This window comes from Hakea prostrata, chromosome 3 (genome assembly GCF_041222555.1).
Source record: "Hakea prostrata isolate BN-2017 chromosome 3, UWA_Hpros_2, whole genome shotgun sequence".
NCBI classification, from domain to species: Eukaryota; Viridiplantae; Streptophyta; class Magnoliopsida; order Proteales; family Proteaceae; genus Hakea; species Hakea prostrata.
This window is the reverse complement of record NC_142602.1, coordinates 23,333,312-23,357,164: the sequence shown is the minus strand read 5'-3', so window position 1 is coordinate 23,357,164 and position 23,853 is coordinate 23,333,312. Positions and strand designations below refer to the sequence as shown.

The 23,853-nt window shown below is 34.7% G+C and overlaps 1 protein-coding gene across 2 annotated transcripts; it reads left to right on the top strand.

Moving 5' to 3' along the window:
- Nucleotides 1-16,507: 16,507 nt before the first annotated feature.
- On the top strand, nt 16,508-23,228 carry LOC149021716 (glycosyltransferase BC10-like). 2 transcript variants are annotated; one of them, XM_089147169.1, is made up of 3 exons: nt 16,508-16,671; nt 16,801-17,577; nt 22,064-23,228. In XM_089147169.1, the coding sequence occupies exons 2-3, from the start codon at nt 17,053-17,055 to the stop codon at nt 22,703-22,705; spliced, it is 1,167 nt and encodes a 388-aa protein (XP_089003295.1). In that variant the 5' UTR covers nt 16,508-16,671; nt 16,801-17,052; the 3' UTR covers nt 22,706-23,228. The 2 variants fall into 2 exon arrangements, with proteins under 2 accessions (XP_089003295.1, XP_089003294.1); XM_089147168.1 differs by having other exon boundaries at nt 16,508-17,577.
- The last annotated feature ends 625 nt before the right edge of the window (nt 23,229-23,853 follow it).

Genomic DNA, 23,853 nt, shown 5'->3' with positions numbered 1-23,853 from the left:
ATTGCCCATGTCCCAAGTCTTTAACAAACTCAGAAACCCCTGCAAACAGTCGGTGAAGTGTTGTCTGATGTAGCTACCTGAGTACCTCAAAGGATTGAGAACCATTAAAGGCAAAATGTAAAACAAGCCTTGAAGATGGGGAATTGAGAGTTGAAATCTCCTTAGTATAGAAACAAGTTGAAGAAGAAGAACTAGGACATGGGTTCCTTGTTGCATGATTGAAGTAGAGGAATACCTGATGCTTTGGGCTTTGAACTTTCTTGCGGTTTCTGAATGTTAGACTCATCTGGAATGGAATTAGGAATGAAAAAAAAAAAACTTGATGTTGAGTCTTTCTAGCCGACACTTGGTAGAAGAATTAATGAGTGATAATATTTGCCTTATTATCTTCATTTTTTTCAAAGAATTTTGGATGAAATTCACCGAATATGTCGACGTGCCAATTCGCTGGTTTCGGCAACTAGTGAAAGGCGAAATCTCGCTGAGATATCGCACCTTGTGTGAAACTTTACAAAATTAATTGTGCGAGGTGTCGAAATCTACCCTCGTAGACAAAGGATACAACTCCTAATTGGGTGTTAGGATGTTGTAATAAATTCACAGAAACATGAAGCATAGCAATCCACCATGCAAGGAGGCTCCTCCTGAACCCCTCCTCTTTGGGCCCACACTATGAGGGCAAAACATCTAGCACACCATTCTTTTCTTGATGTTCCTTTTCCTCCTAGTGTCTCTTGGGGCTGGAAAAGCATCTGTGAGGGACATCCTTAGGAAAGGGTTGAGGAGGAAAATAGGCAAATGGTCTGGCTTCACATATCACCAAAGACCCTTGGAATCCTGACTTAAATCCTCCTTATCAGCTTCTTACCACTCTCCAGTGGGCAACCCTTTGCTCCATCAGCTCATTGACTAGCCACGAAGGTGCCGAATTTGGGCTTCTCACACTCCATGTTCCCCCCACCCTCTCAAGGGCAATCCAAACTCTCCCCATACTTTCATCAAACACTCCGGATGAGTGGTTTTGGACAGGGACCAAGTCTAGTGCCTTCTCTATCAAGTCGGCCTATCACTTGGTCCATTCCCTCTCTACCCCAAATGTGTAGCTCAAATCTTCTTCTCTCCAAAGTTCTCACTTGATGAGAATATGACAAATTCAAACCTTGTCAAAAATCAAGAGTTTTATTTGGAGGTCTGCCATGATGGGATTCCTACAAGTTTTTGAAAGGAATGCATGAGTTTCACCGATGTGTCTTATATGTACAACTCATGCTGAATCAACCACTCATGCTTTATTTCACTGCAGTTTTGCTAAGCAATGCTGGTGAGCATCTATGTTGCGTTTGGATACCTCTGATTTTATTGGCACATCCATTTTTGATTGGATAAAATTCATTGAACTCAGATTTAATCCATTGGGCTGTATGGATCAAATTCATAGTATGTGGAGTGTGTTTTGTTAGGTAATTTGGCTAGCATGTAATGAGTTTCTCTTCAATGGTAAAACCCAACTTCTCTCTTCTGCAGATCCTATCCATTGAAACAGATTACAGCCTAGCACTAGAGTGATCCAGCGGAGCCTGGCACTAGTTTACTGCGATGCAGCTTGGGATTCCCAATCCATGGATGGTAAACTTGTTGTATTTTCTGGGATGTAGAGGGGTGTTTTGTAGCAGGAAAGTCCAGAAATCTTTGAGGTGTTTCAGCCATGAGCATAGACCTTGAGGCCATTAGAGATTCAACTATTTTAGCTCAGTCTTTAAACTGAAAACAATGACAATCCAGTTATTATCAGCCCTCCTCACCAATGTGGGACATGCATCATTTGACTGATATAACATACGATGTTGACTACTAAAAATTCTTTTTAAAAAAGAGTTTTTTAATTTATAACTTCCTTGGAAGTGAAACTAAAGATGCCTCCTTTAAATGCCCAAAATTATTTGTAACTCACCTATAATAGTAACTCATATATAATAGAGCCAATTACTTTCTTGTAAGTAATTCACATTTTGAATCTTAAATGATAAAAGTACCTTTTGATGTTTTATGAACAAACTACCCCCACTATTCTCCCTGTAATTACTCTCGTATCCACCCTTATGTGGGTGAAGGGGGAATCTCTCACACATCTTCTTCTTACACCTTGCTAGAAATCACCCCTACTATCGAAAACAACCACATCCACCTTCCCCCGCCGGAAATCACAATCCCTTTTCAAATTACCCTCCCACCATTTGGGAGCTTTGACCCACGTTGCAGCACACCAACACCAAACCCATAAAACCCTTTTCTTAGTCCCAAAAATCCATAATCCTAAATCTGGCCTTCATGCATATTCGTTCTAGGATGCTTCTAGGCTTCCAACCATTAAAACCTAGTACAACCTACACCAAAACACTCTTCTACATCAACTTGACCAAACCCTACCATCAACTTCACAGGTTATGCTAAGATATAATGTGTAAATTACACATAGGAATCTAATGTTGAAAAAAACATATCCATCACAGATAAGTTGAATGACGATGTCACGAACAAGGTTGCCATTGAAGGATTAATAAAGCAACAAGTTTTTCTAAAACACCACATCATAAAATTTTCATTGGTTGGTTAAGGTGGTAACACACCGCTTGAAAACCTTAATTCAATTATTTTTCTTCGCATTTCAGCCAACATTGAGGAATTCTTACGAGGTTTGATTGATTTTTAGGTTTTGGGTCACAAAGACATGAGGACGCAAATTTCAAATATTGAAAACCCTTGAATATTAAAAAAGAAAAAAAAACAACTAGAATTACAAGTATATCCTAATTTTTTGATATACACAATTATTGCTGTTTTTTCTGCCCTGACCGTGGCTTACATGGCACAATCTTGATGGGTGCAGATATAAAATAATAAAATCTAAAGACATTTTGATAATAAAGATAATTATGTCCTTAGATAGTTTTTTCTGGATATTTCATTACAGGCAAATTAAACGGATCACTTTTTGTGACCAAATTTCATATGGGTCAAATATAGGATGTCTAAATTAAAATTATCTTTATTTACTGTTGTAGATTATTGCAGTACTTATCATAATAGCTCAGATGAGTAATTGCCTGTTTGGTTATATGAGTCTAGAGATTTTCAATCTATAAATTTCAAATTTATAGAGTCACAATTCATAAAATTAATTGTTTGGTTGTGGAATGAAATCTATGGATTCATCCTAAAAACTATTTGATCGACGTGATTTTTGTGAATTCGCAAACGTTTAGCACTTTAATAGTCGTTATGAAATCTCTAGATTTCACCTCATATCCATAAATTTACAAATTCACGTTTTTAGTGTAAAATTATGAATCTAGAGATTTTCACAACCAAATAAGTATAAATCTCAGATTCATGAATCCAGAGATTTCAAATCTCTAGATTCATGTAACCAAACAACTTGTTAATTGTGTAAATCATAAGCTTGTGACCAAAATGAGTAATCAAAATCATAAATTAGTTTTACCTATTACAGTAATTCTTAAATAAAAATAATTACCTGTCAACGAAGGTTTACTGTCCATTGTTTCATCCCATGTCTCAGCATCAAATTATTTTTCTTCTTCTGGTTATGTCTCAGTATCATCTGCACGACCCTAAATCCAGTTTAATGAGTTTTCTTTATTTTTTATGAAAATAAACTAATTTATGTTGTCAGCTTTAACCTCTAGAAATAAATGTCTTAGTTAAGAAGAACTATTTGGCCTTCCGTTACCTTTTTCTTTTAAGGGCTGAAATATTAAATTTTTTTCACAACACCCAATCCTTAAATTGTTTTCTTGAAATTTGATCTTTCAAATTATTCTACTTAATGTTTTAAGGCGAGAAGAAAAATAGTATAAGCTTTTCTCACTAGTGAATTTGTAGGGTTTATAAAGAGGATTAAGTAATGCCTAAAGCACTAGGAGTAATTAAAGTCCGAGCGAACATTCAACTTAGAGAAAAAAGTTCATGAGCACATTATGATATATCTTTTAACATGATACATGCATAATACATGAGTTAATTAACCAACAACTCCGACATGATATCGGTTCCATTCTGCATTTGTAGAATCATGAAATCTTTACATAAAATAACAAATTACACTAGTACATCAAAATGGATGCCTTAAAGTACTGGACACCCTATTTTTATTATTTTTTAGAAATTGACACCCTATTTTATATTTAAAAAATACAAACTTATGAAAATTAGATTTTCATTGGACACATTAGTTTAATTAATCACTGAAAACTAATTTTCAAAAGAAAATAATTTTAAATTTTTTAACACCGTATTTTAAATTTTTTGAAAGAAAAGAGTAAAATAATTTTGGTTTTTCCTAATAGTTAAAGCATGGGGTATGTAAGTTCATGAGAACAATACAATGCCATTAAATAGAAAACATTCACAATGCGTAGATAGAAAAAATGAGGTTCTAAGATGTGCGATCAAAATTTGCATATTTTCTCCTCAGGCTAGACCAAGTGGCATGCCTGATAAACCTTGATTGTTAGAACTGACATGAAAATTTTTTCATAAAAATCTCTATTGTATGTTAAAAAATTTAGATCATCTACAATTAAGGGCAAAGAATTATGCTCTTCTTAGACTTTTCAACAATATATTTAAGTGAGAAATCTATCTCTAATCCATTTTATCAATACTTTAGAAGTAGATTTCACTATAAATATGTTATGCAAGAATGCAAAGATAAATTTCCTTTACTCACATAGGATACTTGTTAATAACTACATGATTCGGTGATTATTCTTCCTCAGTTCCCTCTAAAATTATCCACTTGTCATTCATCTCACCTCTACAAAAAAAAACAAAATTCATCCATCTCATCAATTCCTTCATTATCACGGGTTTTCTAAAATTTTATCTAGTCCACTCCTTGTAGATGTGTGACATATGTCACAAGTCCCAACATCAGATTAAATGGTTGAAATCCATTTATAAGTCAAATCAAAGAGTAGTGACTAAGTTTTTTTTTAAAAAAATGACGTGACTTGTAAATGAACCTCACCCTTTTAATGTGATGTTGTAACACATATAACACTTTTACAAAGAAATGGATAATCCATTTCTAATTTGTCCCGATTTCTTGGATTATGTTTCAAGTTTGGATTTTTTGATATGGGCCGAAACCCATGTTATAATTAAGTCACAACAAGTGGCCCAACTGTCAACAAAAAGATTAATTTTATAATATTTTATATATTTTGGATGAACCTTGTTTTGCTGTATGTTTTCGTTTGTTTTTTTCCTAGGTTTGTGACCTTAGATTTATTTATTTAATGAAATAAAAGGGATATGCTAAAAATGGAATTATGATTACAAAGATGAGTTAAAAAATCTAATCCATCGGATTTTGAAGTTGGAACTTAATCAGTATCGCCTCCTATCCTGTTCTTTGGGTCAGCAAGGCAACCTGAAACAGTTTTGTGCATGAAGGAGAGAATCGTGGCTTCAGAAATTCTATGCATTTTGAACTACTAAATCTTGTAGTTTATTTTGTTCCAAACATATTTGTCTTCAAATTAACTCTTGGTTCCCATTTCCACAATCACATGAGTAATTTTTGATTTCTTCCCATGTCTCAATGTGTTCTTCAATCCACATTCACTGATATATATGATGTGTGAAATTAGAATAATATGGTGTTAATTTATGGTTGACAACTTCATAATAAGTCTTCTTTTGCTTTTAACTTGAACTATGCAAAATTGCTTTTGCTAGCTTTCTTTACTCATTGATGCATGTGAGAAATTATAAGGAGATCAAAATTACTTATATCCAATTAAGTAATGCTGGACCTTATTCTAGTCATGCTTAAACCCAGAATGTGTGCATAACGCATGCATGAGTACATCTCAGAAATGATACATGATCAAGTTGCCTCATTCATTATCTTGTTGTGTTGTTCTTTTTCCTTTTTTTTTTACTTAAGTATAATTTATATTGTATGGATTGGGATAAGTTCCTATTCTTAATACAAGTCAGTATAAAATAGGGACCAGAAATATGTTACACAATCTTTTTGCAAAGAGACTGGAATCTACCTGTGAGGGTATTGCCAAGACATTAGCCAAACTTAGAATTACTTTTAATATGACCGACACATCTTGATGAAGAGATCATGAATTCAACTTTCCCTAGTGGTATAATTAAAACATATAAAACAGCTACACTAAGGAAAATAAATGAACTAGTTAATTATCTTTTGCCAAACTAAGAGTTTACAACACAAATGAATTAATCTCCAATTAGTTTAATTGGATTATTCCATCTCAGTGGTGACTGGCAGGGACAATAGAAACATTCTTGCTACATTTTTCCAATGTTCAATCTTATACCATGATATAATTTTGCACATTTAGTCTTGGATTTATATTTCTGTTAGATTTTCTAGGTATGATTCAAATTCTATTACCTACCTACATTTAAATTTGATTGCTAGCAATGATCCTGCACTTCAAGCTTTACGATTTCCTAGTTTAACCCCTGTAACCTTCCAATGGCCTATGCTGGCTATCAACTAGTTGGCACAACAATTCAAATTTGTTACATTAAAATCAACTTGCAAACTAAATTTTAATGTACTAACAATAAAATACAGTAACTGCAATTCACCTCCGCTAAACCTTCTGGTCTATTAACTTAGCTGGTAAGAGTATTGAAATATGAAGACAGAAGTCATTAGCTTTATGACTTGCATGAACCATCATATTCCAATTTAATTTGACCTAGTACAAGTTTATATAATTCTTAGTGATTTTACTCCAATATCTCAATGTCATTTGGCATAATCCTAAATATATTTCCATAAATGTTCATTTTATGATGAAAATAAACAACTTTTATATTAGCCTCAAGCTCCTTTTGAGTAAAAAGTACCAGTTAGGAGGAACTATTTAGTTCTTTGTTCTTTACTCCTTTAAAGTCAAACAGCATAGTTGGTCTTAGAATTATCTACTTGAAATCTGATATTGAAGGGAGATGTGCAAAGTTATTTGAGATTTTCTCTCTGAATAATGAATATGGGATTTATATAGAAAAAGATTAAAACTGCTTAAAAAAGTACTCTACGTGAATGTTTAGGAGAACAATGTGGCATCATTAGCTAAAGTGCATGTGTAACACATGGATAAACTTCTCAATGAAGATACATGTTCAACTTCAATCAAGTTGCCTATTTTCTCTTATAAATAAAATTTGTACTAATTAAATAAAAACTGAAAACTGTGATTCTAAAAGCAAACTTTGAATGTAATTTTTGTTGTTTTTTGTGTTAAGAAAATGTAACCTTCTTAGAATGAAAAGGCAATGTAGTTCTCTCTTTTTTTTACTTTTTTAGGTAAAAAAAGCAATGTTGTTCTCCAATTTTGGCCCTTCAAGGGCAGCCTCAGTCGCTAGATTGGGTCAAGCTTGGTGGTAGACATTCTTAGTTTCGTTTATTTCTTTAGTAGCATTCGGTTTGTGTATGTCAGCAGGTTTGAGAATACCTTCGCAAATTATCTTGCAAAGGGTAGCAAGTTGTCTTAACTTTCTAGATTTGGTGGTTATAGCCATCGAGTCCGGATCAGCTACCCGTCGGGGGAGCACTCTGTGCTCCTCGATAGCTTTACCACCATAAATACAGGGGGACCTAGGGGTTGGGTGATGAATTCTTTTTTTTATTATTATTTTTTTACCTGTGGGTTCCACCGGATTTTTGGTGGTAAATGACGGGATCGGGTGATGATCCGGATTCATTGCCACCCTCTTTTATTGTTGTTGGAAATGTTAACTTAACCTCTAACATTATCTTGGAGGGTTTAATACAAACAGTATTTTGACTAAAAGAGTGAAAAAACTTACAAACCACGATTCCACTTATATATAAAATTTTAACTCAAAACAATGACAATCCATTTATTACCAGCCCTCCTGATCAACATACATACTTGTGATTTCCTGATCAATATATATAAAATGTTGTATCAACTGATACAACATACAAAACTTTAAAAAAAAAAAAGTGTTTTAACTTAGTGATTTCTTTTAAGTGGGAGTGAGAGTGAAACTAAAGCTGCCTCTTTCTTTTACGTGTCAAAAATTATTTGTGACTCACCTAGATATTAATAGTTACTTATACATAACATTACTCTTTGGAAAGTAATTCAAATTTTGAATCTTAAACGATGAAAATACCTTTTGATGTTTTATTACCAAATTACCCCCACTATTCTCCCAGTAATTACCTTCATACCCAACCCTTATGTAGGTGAAGGAGGAATTTCTTCACACATCATCTTCTTGCACCTTGCAAGAAACCATCCCCACTGCCGGAAACAACCACACCCACCTTTCTCGCCGAAAATCACCGTCTTTTTACAAATTATCCTCCCACCATTTGGGAGCCTCCATCTATGTTGCAGCACCCTTTGACCAAACCCATAAAACCCTTTTCTTAGTATCAAAAATCCATAATCGTAAACCTAGCCTTCTTGTAGATTTGTTTTGGGATGCTTCTAGGCTTCCAACCATTAAAACCTAATATAATCGACACCGGAAGACTTTTCTACATCAACTTGACCAAACCCTACCATCAACTTCACAGGTTATGCTAAAATATAATGTGTAAATTACATATGAGAATTTAATGTTGAAGAAAACATGTCCATCACAAATAAGTTGAATGACGATGTCATGAGCAAGGTTGCCATTGAAGGATTCATAGAGCAACAAGTTTTTCCTGAAACACCACATCACAGAATTTCCATTCGTTTGGCGAATAAGGTGATAACACACCGCTTGAAGACCTTAATCCAATTAGTTTTCTTCGCATTTCAGCAAACATTTAGGACTTCTTATGAGGTTTGATTGATTTTTTAGATTTCCAGTCACAAAGATATGATGTCGCAAATTTCAAATACTTAAACCCGATGAATATTAACAAAAAAGAAAATTAGAATTACAAGAATATCCTTACTATTTGATATACGTTGTTATAGATGCTTTCATGGCACAATCATGATTGTTGTAGATAAAATAATAAAACTTCACGGCATTTTGGTAATAAAGATAATTACGTCCTTAGCTGGATTTTTCTAAATACTTCAATACAAGCAAATAAAACAGATTACTTTTCGTGACCAAATTTCATATGGGTCAAATCTCAAGGACGTCTAAATTAAAATTATCCTTATTTACCGTTGTAGAGTATCGCACTCCTTATCATAATAGCTCAGTTAATTAGAACGTGTGGTTAATTGTGCAAATCATAAACTTGTGACCTACATGGATAATCAAAATCATAAATTAATTTTACATATTACATTAATTATTAAATAAAAATAAGGGTAATTTTCATATGGACTCCTTGAGGTTTGGTCTATATCATTTTTAGTCCAAAAAAATTGAGACTTTGCATATACCTCCCCTATGCTATAGAGAAAGTCATTTTAAGGACAAATTATCGTTTCTATGACCAATTTGCCCTAATTCTTTTTTTTTTTTTTTTGGGCAAATTTCATTTGGATCCCCTTAGGTTTGGTGTATGTCATTTTTAGTCCAAAAAAGCTGAAATTTTGCATTTGCCTCCCCTATACTATAAAAAAGTGAATTTAAGGATAAATTATCACTTTTATTACCAATTTGCCTTTCTTTTCTTTTTTTTATTTTAACTTTTTACATATACATCCTAGTTGCTATAAACGTGACTCTCCTTTAATCCAAAAATTATAGTACAAACAGGTAGGATGTATATAAAAAATTAAACCCTATTTTTGGACTAAAAGGGAAATCACGAGTTTCATGGGCAGGTATGATGTATATGTAAAAAATATAAATTAAAAAGAAAAGAATAAGGACAAATTAGTCATAAAAGTAATAATTTATCCTTAAATTTACATTTTCTATAGTATAGGGGAGGCAAATGCAAAGTCTCAGCTTTTTTAGACTAAAAATAACATAAACCAAACTTCAGGGGTTTAAATGAAATTTGCCAAAAAAAAGAAAAGAATAAGGGCAAATTGGTCATAAAAACGATAATTTGTGCTTAAATTGACTTTTTCTATAACACAGGGAGACATATACAAAGTTTCAAATTTTTTGGACTAAAAATGATATAGCTAAACCTCAGGGGGTCCATATGAAAATTACCCTAAAAATAATTATTTGTCATCAAGATTTACCTGTCCATTGGTTTCCTCCCATGTCTCAGCATCATTTTTTGTATCATCATCATCGTCTCTAAATCAGTTTAATGAGTTTTCTTTCTTGTTTTATAAAAATAAACTAATTTTTGTTGTCAGCTTTAACCTCCTTTAGAAATAAATGTCTGGCTCTTTTGGACATTCTATCTATAGCCTTAATAAATAAGTACAGTTCTTTTGGGTGTGGTTTGGGATTTATGAAAATTAGAGGTAGTTTGGGAGTAAAAATATAAATGTAGTAAACAGTGGAAGAGGAAGTTGGTTGTAGTGGTTGATTCCCTCTCTTCTTGTTTGTCTTATACATGAGATAATGTTTCTCATATCCATAATGGTAGTTCTTATGGTTTGGGGGTTTTCATTATTTTATAAAATAATTGGGATAGTGCCTTTAAATAATGAAATTTCTTGTTGCAGTGATAACTCCTGTACAAATAAATGTCTTAGTTAATATGAGCTATTTGGCCTGCCATTACCTTTTTCTTTAAAGGGCTGAAATGTTGAATTTTTTCCAGGACATCCAATCCTTAAATTGTCTTCTTGAAATTTGATCTTTCTAATTATTCTACTTAATTTTTGAAGGCGCAAAAAATAGTATGAGGTTTTCTCGCCAGGTAATGTATAGGGTTTATAAAGAGGAATACATAATGCTTAAAACACTAAGACTAATTAAAAGTTCAAGAAAACATTCAATTCGTGAGCACATTATGATATATCTTTGAACATGATGCACGGATAATACATGGAGCTAATTAACCAACAACTCCTACATGATATTGGTTCTATTCTGAATTTTTAGAATCATGAAATCTTTACACAAAAGAACAAATTATATTAGCATTTTAAAATAGAGGCCTTAAAGTACCGACACCTTTATATTTGAAAAATACAAACTCCTCAAAATTGAATTTTCATTGGATACATTAGTCTAATTAATCACTGAAAATTATTAAATTACTGTTTTTTTTCCTTCATATTTTGATAGGAATATTTTTAAAATTGGAAGAAAGTTAACAGTGATTTAATGGTTTTTAGTGATAAATTAGATTAATGTGTCTAATGAAAATTCAGTTTTGAAGTATTCTCATTTTTTTTAATATCAAATAGAATGTCAATACTTTAAAACCTTTATTTTGAAGTTCTAGTGCAATTTACTCTAAACAAAATAAATAATTAACCTAATAATTTAACATCCATAACAAAAATGTGATATAAACTCTTACAATTTAATATGATTAAAAATAGGTGAAAAAAAACGTCATCCATCTCATTTTCCATGGGTTTACTGAATTGTAAAAATCTACTATTGGGTGACGAAGTTGGAACTTAATCAGGATGGCTCCATGTTCTTTGGGTCACCAAGTCACCTTGAAGCATTTTTCGCATGGAAGAAATAATTGTGGCTTTAGAATCTCTTTGTATTTTGAACTACTAAATTGTCTTTTCAAGAACTCTTATACTTTCTTTTGTTCTAAGACAGGCATCTTTGTCTTCAAATTAATTTTTGGCTGTGGGCATGTGGCCTACTTCAATTCCCATTTACTCAATCCCATGATTGTCTTTTCATTTTTCATTGATTTCCTCCCATGTCTCAAAATTTTCTTCAATCTAATTCTTGCTTGTGGCCTACTTCAATTCCCATTTTCGGATCAATACATGTTTGTATTTGTATTTTTCTATCGATTTCCTCCCATGTCTCAATGTATTCTTCAATCCGCATCCACTGCCATATATGATATATGTAATGAAAATATAAGGGTGTTAATTTATGGTTGGCAACCTCATAATAAATCTTCTTTTACTTTTATTTTGTTTTTGCTTTCTTTACTCATTGATGCATGCCAATAGAGAGATTGAAATTTTACTTATATTCAATTAAGTAATGCTGGACCTAATTCTAGTCATGCTTAAACCCACTGTGTTTCGTTATTTTTTTTTTGGCATGATATCAACATAATGAAATGGTTTTGAACAGAATGTGTGCATTACACATGCATGAGTACCATCTCAGAAATGATACATGATCCAGTTTTCTATATGTGAGGGTATAAGCTTAGAATATAAGAAAATCTAGTGACACCAAAGTAAGATATGAAGTGTTTAATCTTTTCAATCCATAAGTATAAGGTGCTATCATCAAAGGGTTAATTACTTTTAGTAATGACCAACACATCTTGGTGAATAGATCATGAATTCAATTTTTCCTAGTGGTATATTTAAAATATATATATAAACTAAGCTAAGGAAAGTGAATAAGATAATCAGTTATCTTTTGCCAAACTAAGAGTTCACAACACAAATGAAATAATCTCCAATTAGTTTAATTGGATTATTCCATTTCAGAGGTGACAGGCGGTAACAATAGAAACATTCTTGCTACCTTTCCCAATGTACAATCTTATACCATGAGAGAATTTTGCACTTTTAGTCTTGGATTTATATTTCTGTTAGATTTTCTAAGTATGAATCAAATTCTTTTACCTTTTACCCAAAAAAAAAATTCAAATTCTTTTACCTACATGTAAATTTGATCGCTAGTGATGATATACCTGCACTTTCAACTACACAAATTCCTAGTTTAACCCTTGTTAACCTTCCAATGACCTATGTTGGCTATCAAACTAGTTGGCACAACAATTCAAAATTTGTTACATTAAGAACAACTTGCAAACCAAAATTTAATGTAATAAGAATAAAATACAATAACTTTGCCAAAGGTGGTATGTTCAAACAGTTAAATACCCAACTTCCCTAGGGGAGGTTTTGGGTGTGCATTAATATTAAGTTCCTCCCTGAGGAAGTAAATCGTGGTGCGCGCAAACTGGTCCGGATGAACCTCAGTTCCCAAAAAAAAAAAAAAAAAAAAAAAAAAACCGTACTAGTTAGGAGGAAATATTTAGTTCTTTGTCCCTTATTCCCTTAAAGTCAAACAGCATAGTTGATCTTTGAATTGTCTTCTTGAAATTTGATATTGAAGGAAATTGTTTTTGGTCAAAATATTGAAGGAGAGATGTGTAAAGTCATTTGGGATTTTCTCTCGGAGTAACATATATGGGATTTACATAGAAAAAGATTAAGCAATGCAAGATTAAGCAATGCTTAAACTCTACAAGAATGTTTAGGAGAACAATATGACATCATTAGCTAAAGTGCATGTGTAACACATGGATAAACTTCTCAATGAAGATACATGATCAACTTCAATCAAGTTGCCTATTTTCTCTCATAAATAAAATTTGTCCTAATTAAATCAATTTCTATTGTAAATCATTTGATATAATATATAGATAATAAATAAATGAAAACTGATATCTGTGATTATAAATGCAAACTTTGACTGTAATTTTTGCTGCTTTTTGTGTTAAGAAAGTGTAACCTTCTTAGAATGAAAAGGCAATGTAGTTCTCCCTTTTTTTATTTTTGTGGGTAAAGAAAGCATTGTTCTCCAGTTTAATAGAAAGTAAACATTCTAATCGTTGAGTGTGGTACACAATAAAACTATATCTTGATGTAAAATTGGTAACTTAAAATAAAAAATAAAGAAAAAATTTTGAAGAAGACAAACAAAAATGTTTATGGCATTAAGTAGGTACAGTATGGACGTGCTCAACTTTCTATAGTAATTACATAAAAAAATATCAAAGATTAAGACAAAATGGATTGACATCATTATATCGTTTTTTTTTTTATAATAATTTTAAATAATAATAAAATCAAATTTGAGGAAGAGTAGTAGGACTTCATGCTTTCATCTATGTACGGTTAAGCTACTCTACCATTACAATAGATTAATTTTAAAATTTGCAAGAAATAACTGAGTTTTATTACTGTGAATACAATAAATTGGTATGGGTGAGTTCTCTAATTTTTTTTTTTTTGTAAGGAACGAACTTTATTATAGAGAAAAACCACGAGTACAACCTATAGACAATACATCAAACAACATCAATTTAGTGGGGGGGGGCTGCGTGTAAGAAAAGCTTCGAGTTGGCCCTTCCTTGCTGCTCCGCCCATATTGGCTTCCCTATATCATGTTAGGGTCACTGTAACATTTCGTTCCATGAGGAGAAAGGTTTCCTGGCACCTCCGGGTTTGCTTGTTCGGGATGGCAATTAAAACACTATTATCCTTTTCATATCCCATGCGTTCAAGAAATTCTTTGCCCAAATCATTGCTTGTCGCATGGCCTCGCTTCTAATGACATCTTGCGTTGCGTTCCCGTCCGCAAGTCATCTTTCCCTTTTGTCGCGACTATTCCTCCAAACCCCGCCTTATGAGATTCTTTAAGCCGTCCATCAACATTGATCTTTATAATGGGTGTGGGGTGATCCATTTGTCGCATGGCTGCAATGCTCTCCTGTTATGTGATGAATACAGCTTTTCCAAATCATGCGGTTTCCCCCGTGGATGAGCATCGATTTCAAAGGCGTATGGTTTCCATAGAGCGGGGGGATGTCCCTAATTTTCTTAGTGGCCATCTTCTGTGTTCAGGCAACTCCGTCTTGTCGTGTCGGCCCCTCGGTCTTTCCATGGGTGAGTTTTCTAAGTTGAAGGAGGTTGGTCCGAATGAATTTTTTTATTTTTTTTAAAACCTGAGGTTCATCTAAGCTAGTTTACACGCACCTTGATTACATTCTTGGGGAGAGACGCTGTTTGCAAGGATCAAACCCATGACCTCTCCACTGAGAAGTATTGTTTAGATGAATTTACTAAGTGAAAAGTTCAATTCACTGAAATTATATTTTGAAATATACTAAAAGGATGAAAAATAATGTTAAAATAACATGAAAGTTAGAAGTCCAAGATCAACATGGACCATCCAAAATTGAAATTACTCCTACCTAACCATATATTGAACATTTTATTGGTTTCCTCCCAAGTCTCGAATTCTTGTGTACAAATTGCATGTATGCCCCTTATTTTTGTTTTTGATAGAAATAAACTTATTCTGATATTAGCATCAACCTCCTTAATAAATAAATATCTTAGCTACGAGGACGCTTTGTTATTTTCTTTCTCTTTAGTGAAACGGGATGACAATTTTTTGGATTTTCAGAATCCAAACAAAACATGTAATCATAGGATTGTCTTCTTGAAATTTGAGCTTCTTCAAAACTTATAGAGTAAATTGCATTGGCACCTTAAAATGAAAGCTCTAAAGCACTCACTCTACTTTTTATTTGAAAAAAGAGCAAATTGCAAAAGCATTTCAAAATGAAGGCCTTAAAGCACTAACACCCCACTTTATGTTTAAAAAGCACAGAGACCCCAAAATCAGATTTTTATTGAATATATTTGTCCAATTTATCACTGTAGACCTTTTAGACATTGTTTATTATAAGGATATTTTTGAAAATAAATAGTAACTTAACTGTTTTCAATAATAAATTTGACAAATATAATCAATAAAAATTCAATTTTGGGATCTCTATGCTTTTTAAACATAAAGTGGGGGCGTCAGTGCTTTAAAGCCTTCATTTTGGAATGCCAGTATGATTTGCTCTTGAAAAAAACATACCATATTCTGTTATACCTCAAAATATATATTTTTTTAATATCATCAAAAGAACTAAAGCATGGGATATATAAAACGAAAAACTCTTAATGCATAAATTACGCATAAGTTTTTTCATGAGAGCAATAGTGTATCATTACGCATAAGTTTTTTCATGGGGTCCCATTTTTAAATTATTTTATTAGTATTTAGACTGAACCTCACCGTTATTGTGTGGTGGAGAAATGTCAAAAAGTAGTATACGGAGAGGTGATCTAGAATCCTTCTTGACCACATACTTAGGATGGGGAACTAACTCTACGGTGAACTTTCCTTCAAAACATATGGAGCAAAAGTGTGAGGGAAGCACGGTTCTCTATCCGCGGCGGTGGAGGATCCAAACTCCTTACTAACTACGTTCTCTTTCTCCACCCAAATAACTAGACGATGCTGGGGATTATTCTTCCTCAATTCCCTCTAAACTATCCACTCGTCGTTCATCTCATCAATCTCTCTAATACCCACGAGTTTCTTGGATCATGTTTCAGGTTCGGATTTTGTGATATGGGCGGAAGCCCATGATAGAAAATGATTTTTTTTTTGTTTTCTTTGGGCCCATAAGAACAATGTCCAATTCTGGACTAGCCGTTGGCATCTGATACCATCCGAGTAACCTGGCCGTTGGATGCTCAGAATGGACCCCACAGATAATTTTGGTCAATGTCTGGTTCAACATTTGACTTTGAAAAAGAAACTAGTGGAGGGGAGACCGACACTGTAGAAACTAGTTTTTGTTTGCCTCTTCAGGTGTTTCTTGGCTCCCCAAAAGACGGTTGAAATTTGAAATGTAGAATCCTTCAATTCCATGGTTTCGGAATCAGAAACAGGGCATGCTTGCAGATCTCATGATATCACATTCTCAAATCTAATGTCTTTTCTGTTAATCATTGCTCATGGGTATTTGACCGTATTGTCTTCCTTGATTGATTTCTCGTTTTACTAAATTCCTCGCATTTATACAGAAATCGGATACCGGTGCCAAGCTTAACGCACCTGAATTTCCTTTTCTTTTTTTCATTGTTACAGTTCGAAAAGAGCTTCCGCAGTAGTTTTAATGTCTGGTGCTGCATTTCTCTTACAAATTGATTGTTGATGGAAGCGTCCTATTTCACATACCCATATGTTTAGGATCCTATAAGATGTTACCTTGGATTCTGCTTTCGTTATTTGACGAAGGTAGGCAGAAGAGCCCCACGAGCTTTGGTTGCGAGAAGAGTGTTATTGCATCTGATTACCCAGAAGGTGACAAGTTCCTCATAACTCAATTTCTTCTCCAAAATGCAATCAAGGGTATTAACTGTAGAGGACGACAAGGACGCTTCGTTCTTGCCCAGGTCAACAACCCATCAGAAGGTTTTGCCCCTCAGGATCTTTCTGTTCGTCAGTCTGTTTTTGTTTATGGGTCTTGGCTGTTGTGTCATCAGCATGCTTATGATTCGATACTGGGGACTTCAGAATCTGGTGATTACACCAAAGCCTGAATTCCTTAAGCCTTGCTTGGAAGGGCCTGGTAGTCTAAGACGTTGGATCATGCCTCCATCTAATCTGATCCACACAATGACGGATGAGGAGTTGTTTTGGAGGGCGTCATTCGTTCCCCGAATTGGCAAGCATCCATTTGACAGAGTTCCTAAGGTTGCCTTTATGTTCCTTTCAAAAGGGCCCTTGCCGCTTTCACCTCTTTGGGAAATGTTCTTCAGGGGTCATGAAGGGCTCTACTCAATCTATGTTCATTCATTGCCATCTTATACAGCCGACTACCCACACACATCCATATTCTACAAGAGACAGATTCCTAGCAAGGTATTACTTCTTTGTTTTCCTATCAATGCAGCTTATGACTTGTAAGTAGTGAATGCTAATTGTGAAGTGAAAAAGTTATGAAAATTCTCTTTGATTCTTGGGTGAATGAAGAGTTCTACAAATACCCATTTTGTGTTATTTCCTATTGGTGTGATTAGTTGTATTCTTGTTGCTCGACACATTCTCTAGTCTGTATGGGTTTTGTTTACTTCCGTTATTTTTGAAGTTACATTGCATTATTTACGGACTGCGTAGTTCTGCGAAGCTATACATCTCTCTCTTAAAAACGTCCGTGGAGCTATGTGGGAAGTTTTGGATTCTCTTGATTTTGGGTGGATGAAGAGTTCTGCAAATACCCATTTTGTGTTATTTCCTATTGGTGTGATTAGTTGTATTCTTGTTGCTCAACACATTCTCTAGTCTGTATGAGTAGTTTTGATTTACCTTCTCAGTTATTTTTGCAAAAAGTTTCATTGCATTACTTACTAGGACATGTCAGTATGTTCTTGCTGTTAATTAATGCTAATATCAATCTCATCTTCTTAAAAAAAATGTCCGTGGCATCTTATTCAAAGCCAAACTTCAAAGGAGCTATAATGTGGTGTGGAGAAGTCTCCTATCATCCTCAGATAGTTTCTTTCTTTTGCATTCCCATCCTGCAGCTAACTAGCCATCAGATTTTCAAACTCGAAAACCTAAAAAAAGCCATGACACTGGAAGTGCTTCTCCAATGCCATGTTTGCACCTTTCTTTGGTCCATGCACCAGAGCAATTTGTGTAAGAGTTACAACCAATGCTACTCTTCCAATTACAGAAAAAACTTCCAGTCATCCCAATAAACCTAAATCCAGAATTTCACAAATGCCATCATGGTTTCTATTTAAGGTCGAATGAAAAACTTCCAATCATCCCTTTAAATTTAGATCCAGAATTCCACAAGTGTCATCATGATTTTCATGCCAGTATTCACATTCTATGCACGGAACCTGGACATATATGAATTGTTGAATGCACAATGAATGTGAGGATTTAGATGCTTATGCTTTCAGCTCTAGATTCTTGAGCAGTACAATGTGATTAGATGAAGAAACAAGGCTAACTTCCTTCTGGAGGCCACATTATAAGCAACATCCATTATGTAGAACCGACTCCCAGCTAGACAATTGGGAAACCTGCCCAACAGAATCACTCAATTTAAATGCTTCAGCTGTATAATTAATACAAAAACCTAACAGTAGGCAAACCAATTAGGTGCTTTAGCTCTTAATGACCTCTACAAGGCTTAACAGTTCTGGATGATTCCAGCCTCAAAAGAAATAAAAATAAGACAAGTTCTGATGGATTGGCTGACAAAGATAATAGTCTGTTAAGCAGGATATAGGAGGTTATGGAATGAGTGAGTAGACACCATGGATGTGGATGGACTTCCAGTTGATGGAATGGAACCAGGAACTGAGTAACCCCCCCAAAACTACAGTATAAAATGATGGGTGGATGTTGAGTTGTAACAGGGTTATCAAATTAGAAACTTGAACTTAAAGTTGCAAGTCACAACTTATAGCAATATCCAAGCATTGGATGAGCTGAAAGCCTGACACTGCCATTGAAGGAAAACATTATGTAAGGTGTTACACTGTTAGAATGTGGCCTGAATCTGGGATTTCTTGGACCTGAAGTCTGTTGCAAGAAAAGCACCAGAACAGTGTGACCAACAGGATCCGCTTCAATTATTCAGCTTCTGATGGACTCGATAGTCTAGCCTGAGTCTCCTACTCAAGCCTCAACCAGCATCAAACTGGTCACCCTAGAGTCTTACCGGGAAGGTTACACTGCATCTGACAGTCCTTTATCCTTATCACACAAGCTCTTTTATATAAGCCACAATTCATTACCTACTCAAATTGTTAGGAGCTGTAAAAGCCCCTCAACAACAACAACAAGCCTTGTCCCAACTAAATGGGGCCGGCTACATGGATCCTTACCTTCCAATCAGCTCTGTTTGAGGCCATACTAGATACAAAGCCTAAGCTATGCATAACCTTTCTCACTACTTCTCTTAAGGTTATCTTGTTCTTCTAGGGCCATAAAAGCCCTCTCTTCTTTAATTAACAACAACTGCCTTGATTTTCAAATTAGAAAGTACCCCTCGGCTGTTGGAGAGTAATTACAAAATAGCAACTAATTAAAATTCAAAATAGAAACAGAAATCTATTTTAATCTAATTGATATCTACTAATAATTTAAAACAACTAATTAAAATAACTCCCAAGGCAGTTTCACTCAAATTTTTGGAAATATCTCAACAGATTCAGCATCATGGTCTCTTAGAGTATGCATGCAGTTGACCAGTTAAGCAAGAACAGAAGTGGACCAGGGGCTGGCCTGTTTGGCTGATCGATTGGATGGCTCTATGACTGCTTGCCAGTCTTTCTTTGATCTACACTTGGAAGAAGCTTCACCTTGAGTTTTTGAAGAGTCAAAGATACGAGATAGGTTTGGCATGGTGCACATCTAGTTTCAGGATGAAACAATATTCTGGTTAGTCACTAATAGGGAATAAAGTCTTCAAAACATGGCTATTTCCCTCAAAAAAACTCAGGTGGAATCATGAACTCTACATGCTCAACAATTAGCTTAAACTCAGGTTAATCATAGTTGTGAATAGAGCATCTATAGTCTTCCAGATGTTTCTTTGACTGTTTAACCACCTCTGTGGTTGTAGTGCCAAATTCTTCAGCCAAAACCTCCCACTGTCAAAACCCTTGTTTGCTTCAACCTCTTGGAAGCCTCTACAGTAGGAACATCAAGGACTCTTTCTTCATTGGTGATACAAGTTTCTCCAACTTCAGTTTCTTACTACAAAAGGAGGGTTCTTCTCTTCCTAGTGAGATGTTATAACTGATTTTGGGATCCCAAAACATTGCTGCATTATTGATTATCCAATTAAGCCGGATAATCAAACCATTCATTTATCGAGTTCAATCAACTTCTTGAGAACATAATCATGAACCTTTTGAATGTCGGCCATGGCATAGAGGAGTAACTCACAGTTGGCTATGATTGGCTCTGGTATGAAAATGGTGTAGAACTAATTCCCAACTATACCACTTGGAACCAGCCCCATAATATCAGTACAATGTATCAACAGTTCCTCAAATATAAAATAGCAGAGAGATCCAACGGTAGGTTAACCAGCAAGGTACTTTAGCTATTAAAATCCTTATCAAGACTTTACAGTAATTTGGAAATGTCCAGCCACTGAAATAAAATAGTCTATTGACCTGCATATAACACGTTACAGAATCAGTAAGTAAACATCTTGACGGGTATGGTCTTCCATTCGAGGTTGGTAACTAGGAACAAAATAGCTCCTCAAAATTACAACCAAAACTGATGGTTGGATATTGAGTAATATGGAATGGTTCTCAAATAGTCAAATTAGAAAGAAAAAAAGCAACTCCTAACATATAGAGATATTCATCTATTGGATGGTGTGTTGCCATCAAAAGGTGCACTGAATTTGATGAATGGATCTGGTATTTCTTGGACTTGAATTCTCTTTCAAGGAAGGCACTAGAACCATGACCTGCATAAGTATAGGGTACACTTCCAAGGTTCAGCTTCTGATGGACTCGATAGTCTTGCCTCAGTCTCCTGAAGCACCAACCCTGGATCTTACGAAGAAAGGCTGCACCAATGAGTTGCATCACACAATCTCCTTGGTATAAACCAGAATTTATTATCATCGGATGCTGTGACAGTCTCTTTTAAGAAGAATTGCTTTGATCACAAAATGAGAAACTCTTTCTTGGCTATTGGAGAGTAACTACAAAATAGCAACCAATTATAATTTCAAAATAGAAACTGAAATCTAATTTAAGATGTAGTAACTAAAATCTTAGTAATATCTCGGAGTAATTAAAATAGAAATCACAGAAAAACTGCAACTAAACAAAAACTTCTCAGCTTGAAAGCTCAATTTTTCTAGAAGTACCCCACACAGTCAACATGGATAGAGGGTTGAATCTTATTAGTTGTTTATCTAGTGTCAGGGTTTTTCATAGAGCATCAGCATCTTCTGGTGGAACTTGGACAGCTGGAGCCTGGATGTTGTTGGTGGTGGTACTTTGATGCATCGTTGGTGACTGGCATGCTAAGGCATGATCAGATGGGATAATTTCTTGAAATTTTTGATAATCACTTGTTCTGATGTATATGAGCTCAATGGTGAGCATTGAGCAGTGTGTATCTGCATGGCATATGGCTATAGTTAGTGTCCAGGCATATATTTTAGCAATTAGTTTTCAATATTGTGGACTGTAAATTGCTACAAATCTTCATGAAATGAAAAAATGTTGTTAGCCAGTCCCATATATCATGAATTGTTATGCTTTAAAGCATCTTTTACCATTCTTTTTTTTTTTGAGATGGATTTTAGTTGTGTGTTTATATGGTTTACTAAAATTTGCGGTTTCTTTCTGTGCAGGTATCTGAGTGGGGCAAGATGAGCATGTGTGATGCTGAGAAAAGACTTATAGCAAATGCACTGCTTGATGTCTCCAATGAATGGTTTGTGCTTTTGTCGGAGTCTTGCATCCCTCTCTATGACTTCCCTACCATTTACCGTTACCTGACAAAATCGTGGTATAGTTTTATCGGTGTATTTGATGATCCTGGGCCCCATGGTAGAGGACGCTACGATGAGAACATGGCACCTGAGGTTAATATTACAAATTGGCGGAAAGGCTCCCAATGGTTTGGGATTAACCGAACACTTGCCGTTCATATTGTGGAAGATATCACCTTCGGTCCAAAGTTTGAGGAATTTTGTAAACCAGCATGTTACGTAGATGAGCACTATTTTCCTACAATGCTGAGCATTCTAGCACCACATCTCTTAGCAAACAGGAGCATTACCTGGGTGGACTGGACAAGGGGTGGTGCTCATCCAGCTACTTTTGGGGAGAGTGATATTACAGAGACTTTCCTGAGGAGAATTATTGAAGGACGCAATTGCTTTTACAATCATGAGCCCTCTACTATCTGTTTCATTTTTGCCAGGAAGTTTGCTCCAAGTGCTTTGGAGCCTTTGTTGCAGCTTGCACAAAGAATGTTTGGCATTGATTAGTGACCATTCAGCTGTGCTGATCAATAGGAAAAGAAATTGTGGGCTGTAGAACATGGGATTTGGTAGTTCAAATCATTCTTTGGCCTCATTTGTGAGGATGATGTCTTCTCCAAAATGCTTCATAGTATATAACCAACTTTCCACGATATTGAAGAAGGGACTGGTTGTTGCATTTGTTAATGCATGTGTTCCTCTCCTTCACCTTCCTTCCTGAAGGAAACAAGTGTTACTGTAAAAGCATTTTTTGGATGTGTAGACTTCCAATTCCCAGGAATTAGCATGCACCATCCATTCTTTGAATTCAAATTTTTGACAGAGTACATTTTTTCCTTTGTTAATTACTTCTGTGTAATGTGATAGAAATGCTTTTTATCCATTATTATTCCTCTCCTGCACCTACATTTCAGGAGGAAGCGAGTACTACTGTAAAAAAAGCATATTTTGGATGTACAGGCTTCCAATTCCCCCAAAATGAGCATCCAACATCCATTCTTTGAATTAAAATTTCATGGATTACATTCTCTTTTTCTTTGTTAATTGCTAGTGTGGTTATGTTATATGAAAGCTTTTCTGCTCTGTTTTTTGTAATTACTGAACTCATCCTATATCTTGCAGTTTCATTTGGGTACAAGAGAATACATGAAATCATCCTCTGTTGACTCCATAGTTTTTTCTGCTTTCAGGCTGCCTATCTCATGGAGGAATCCTCTGTAGTTTCACCTGCAAACTCAAGATCAATTACAACTCAAACTCAATGCCTTATCCCCAACTAAATGTGATCTCCCACATAAATTCCTGTTTTTCAATCACCTTCTATTCAAGTCATACTTTGTCTTTCCTCACTTGTATTTCTTAGGCTTATTCATGGTTCTTTAAGCTCTCTCAATCTGATTCATATCAGCATGCTGTAGTGGAGCATTTAAGGATCTCCATTGGACACATCCATGCCATTTCAAATGCTTTGTTTTTCCCCCTAAACTTATGTCTTGGATATTAGTTACCAAAGTCAGCATTTTCTTTTTGTTTGCCGCTTAGCAGGAAAATTCTGGTCTCAACATTTGAAATATTGTTAAATGAAGACAAAGGAAAGCATAGGATTAAATGTCTCGAATGGTTAATAAGATTATTGTTTAAAAGAATCATTAATA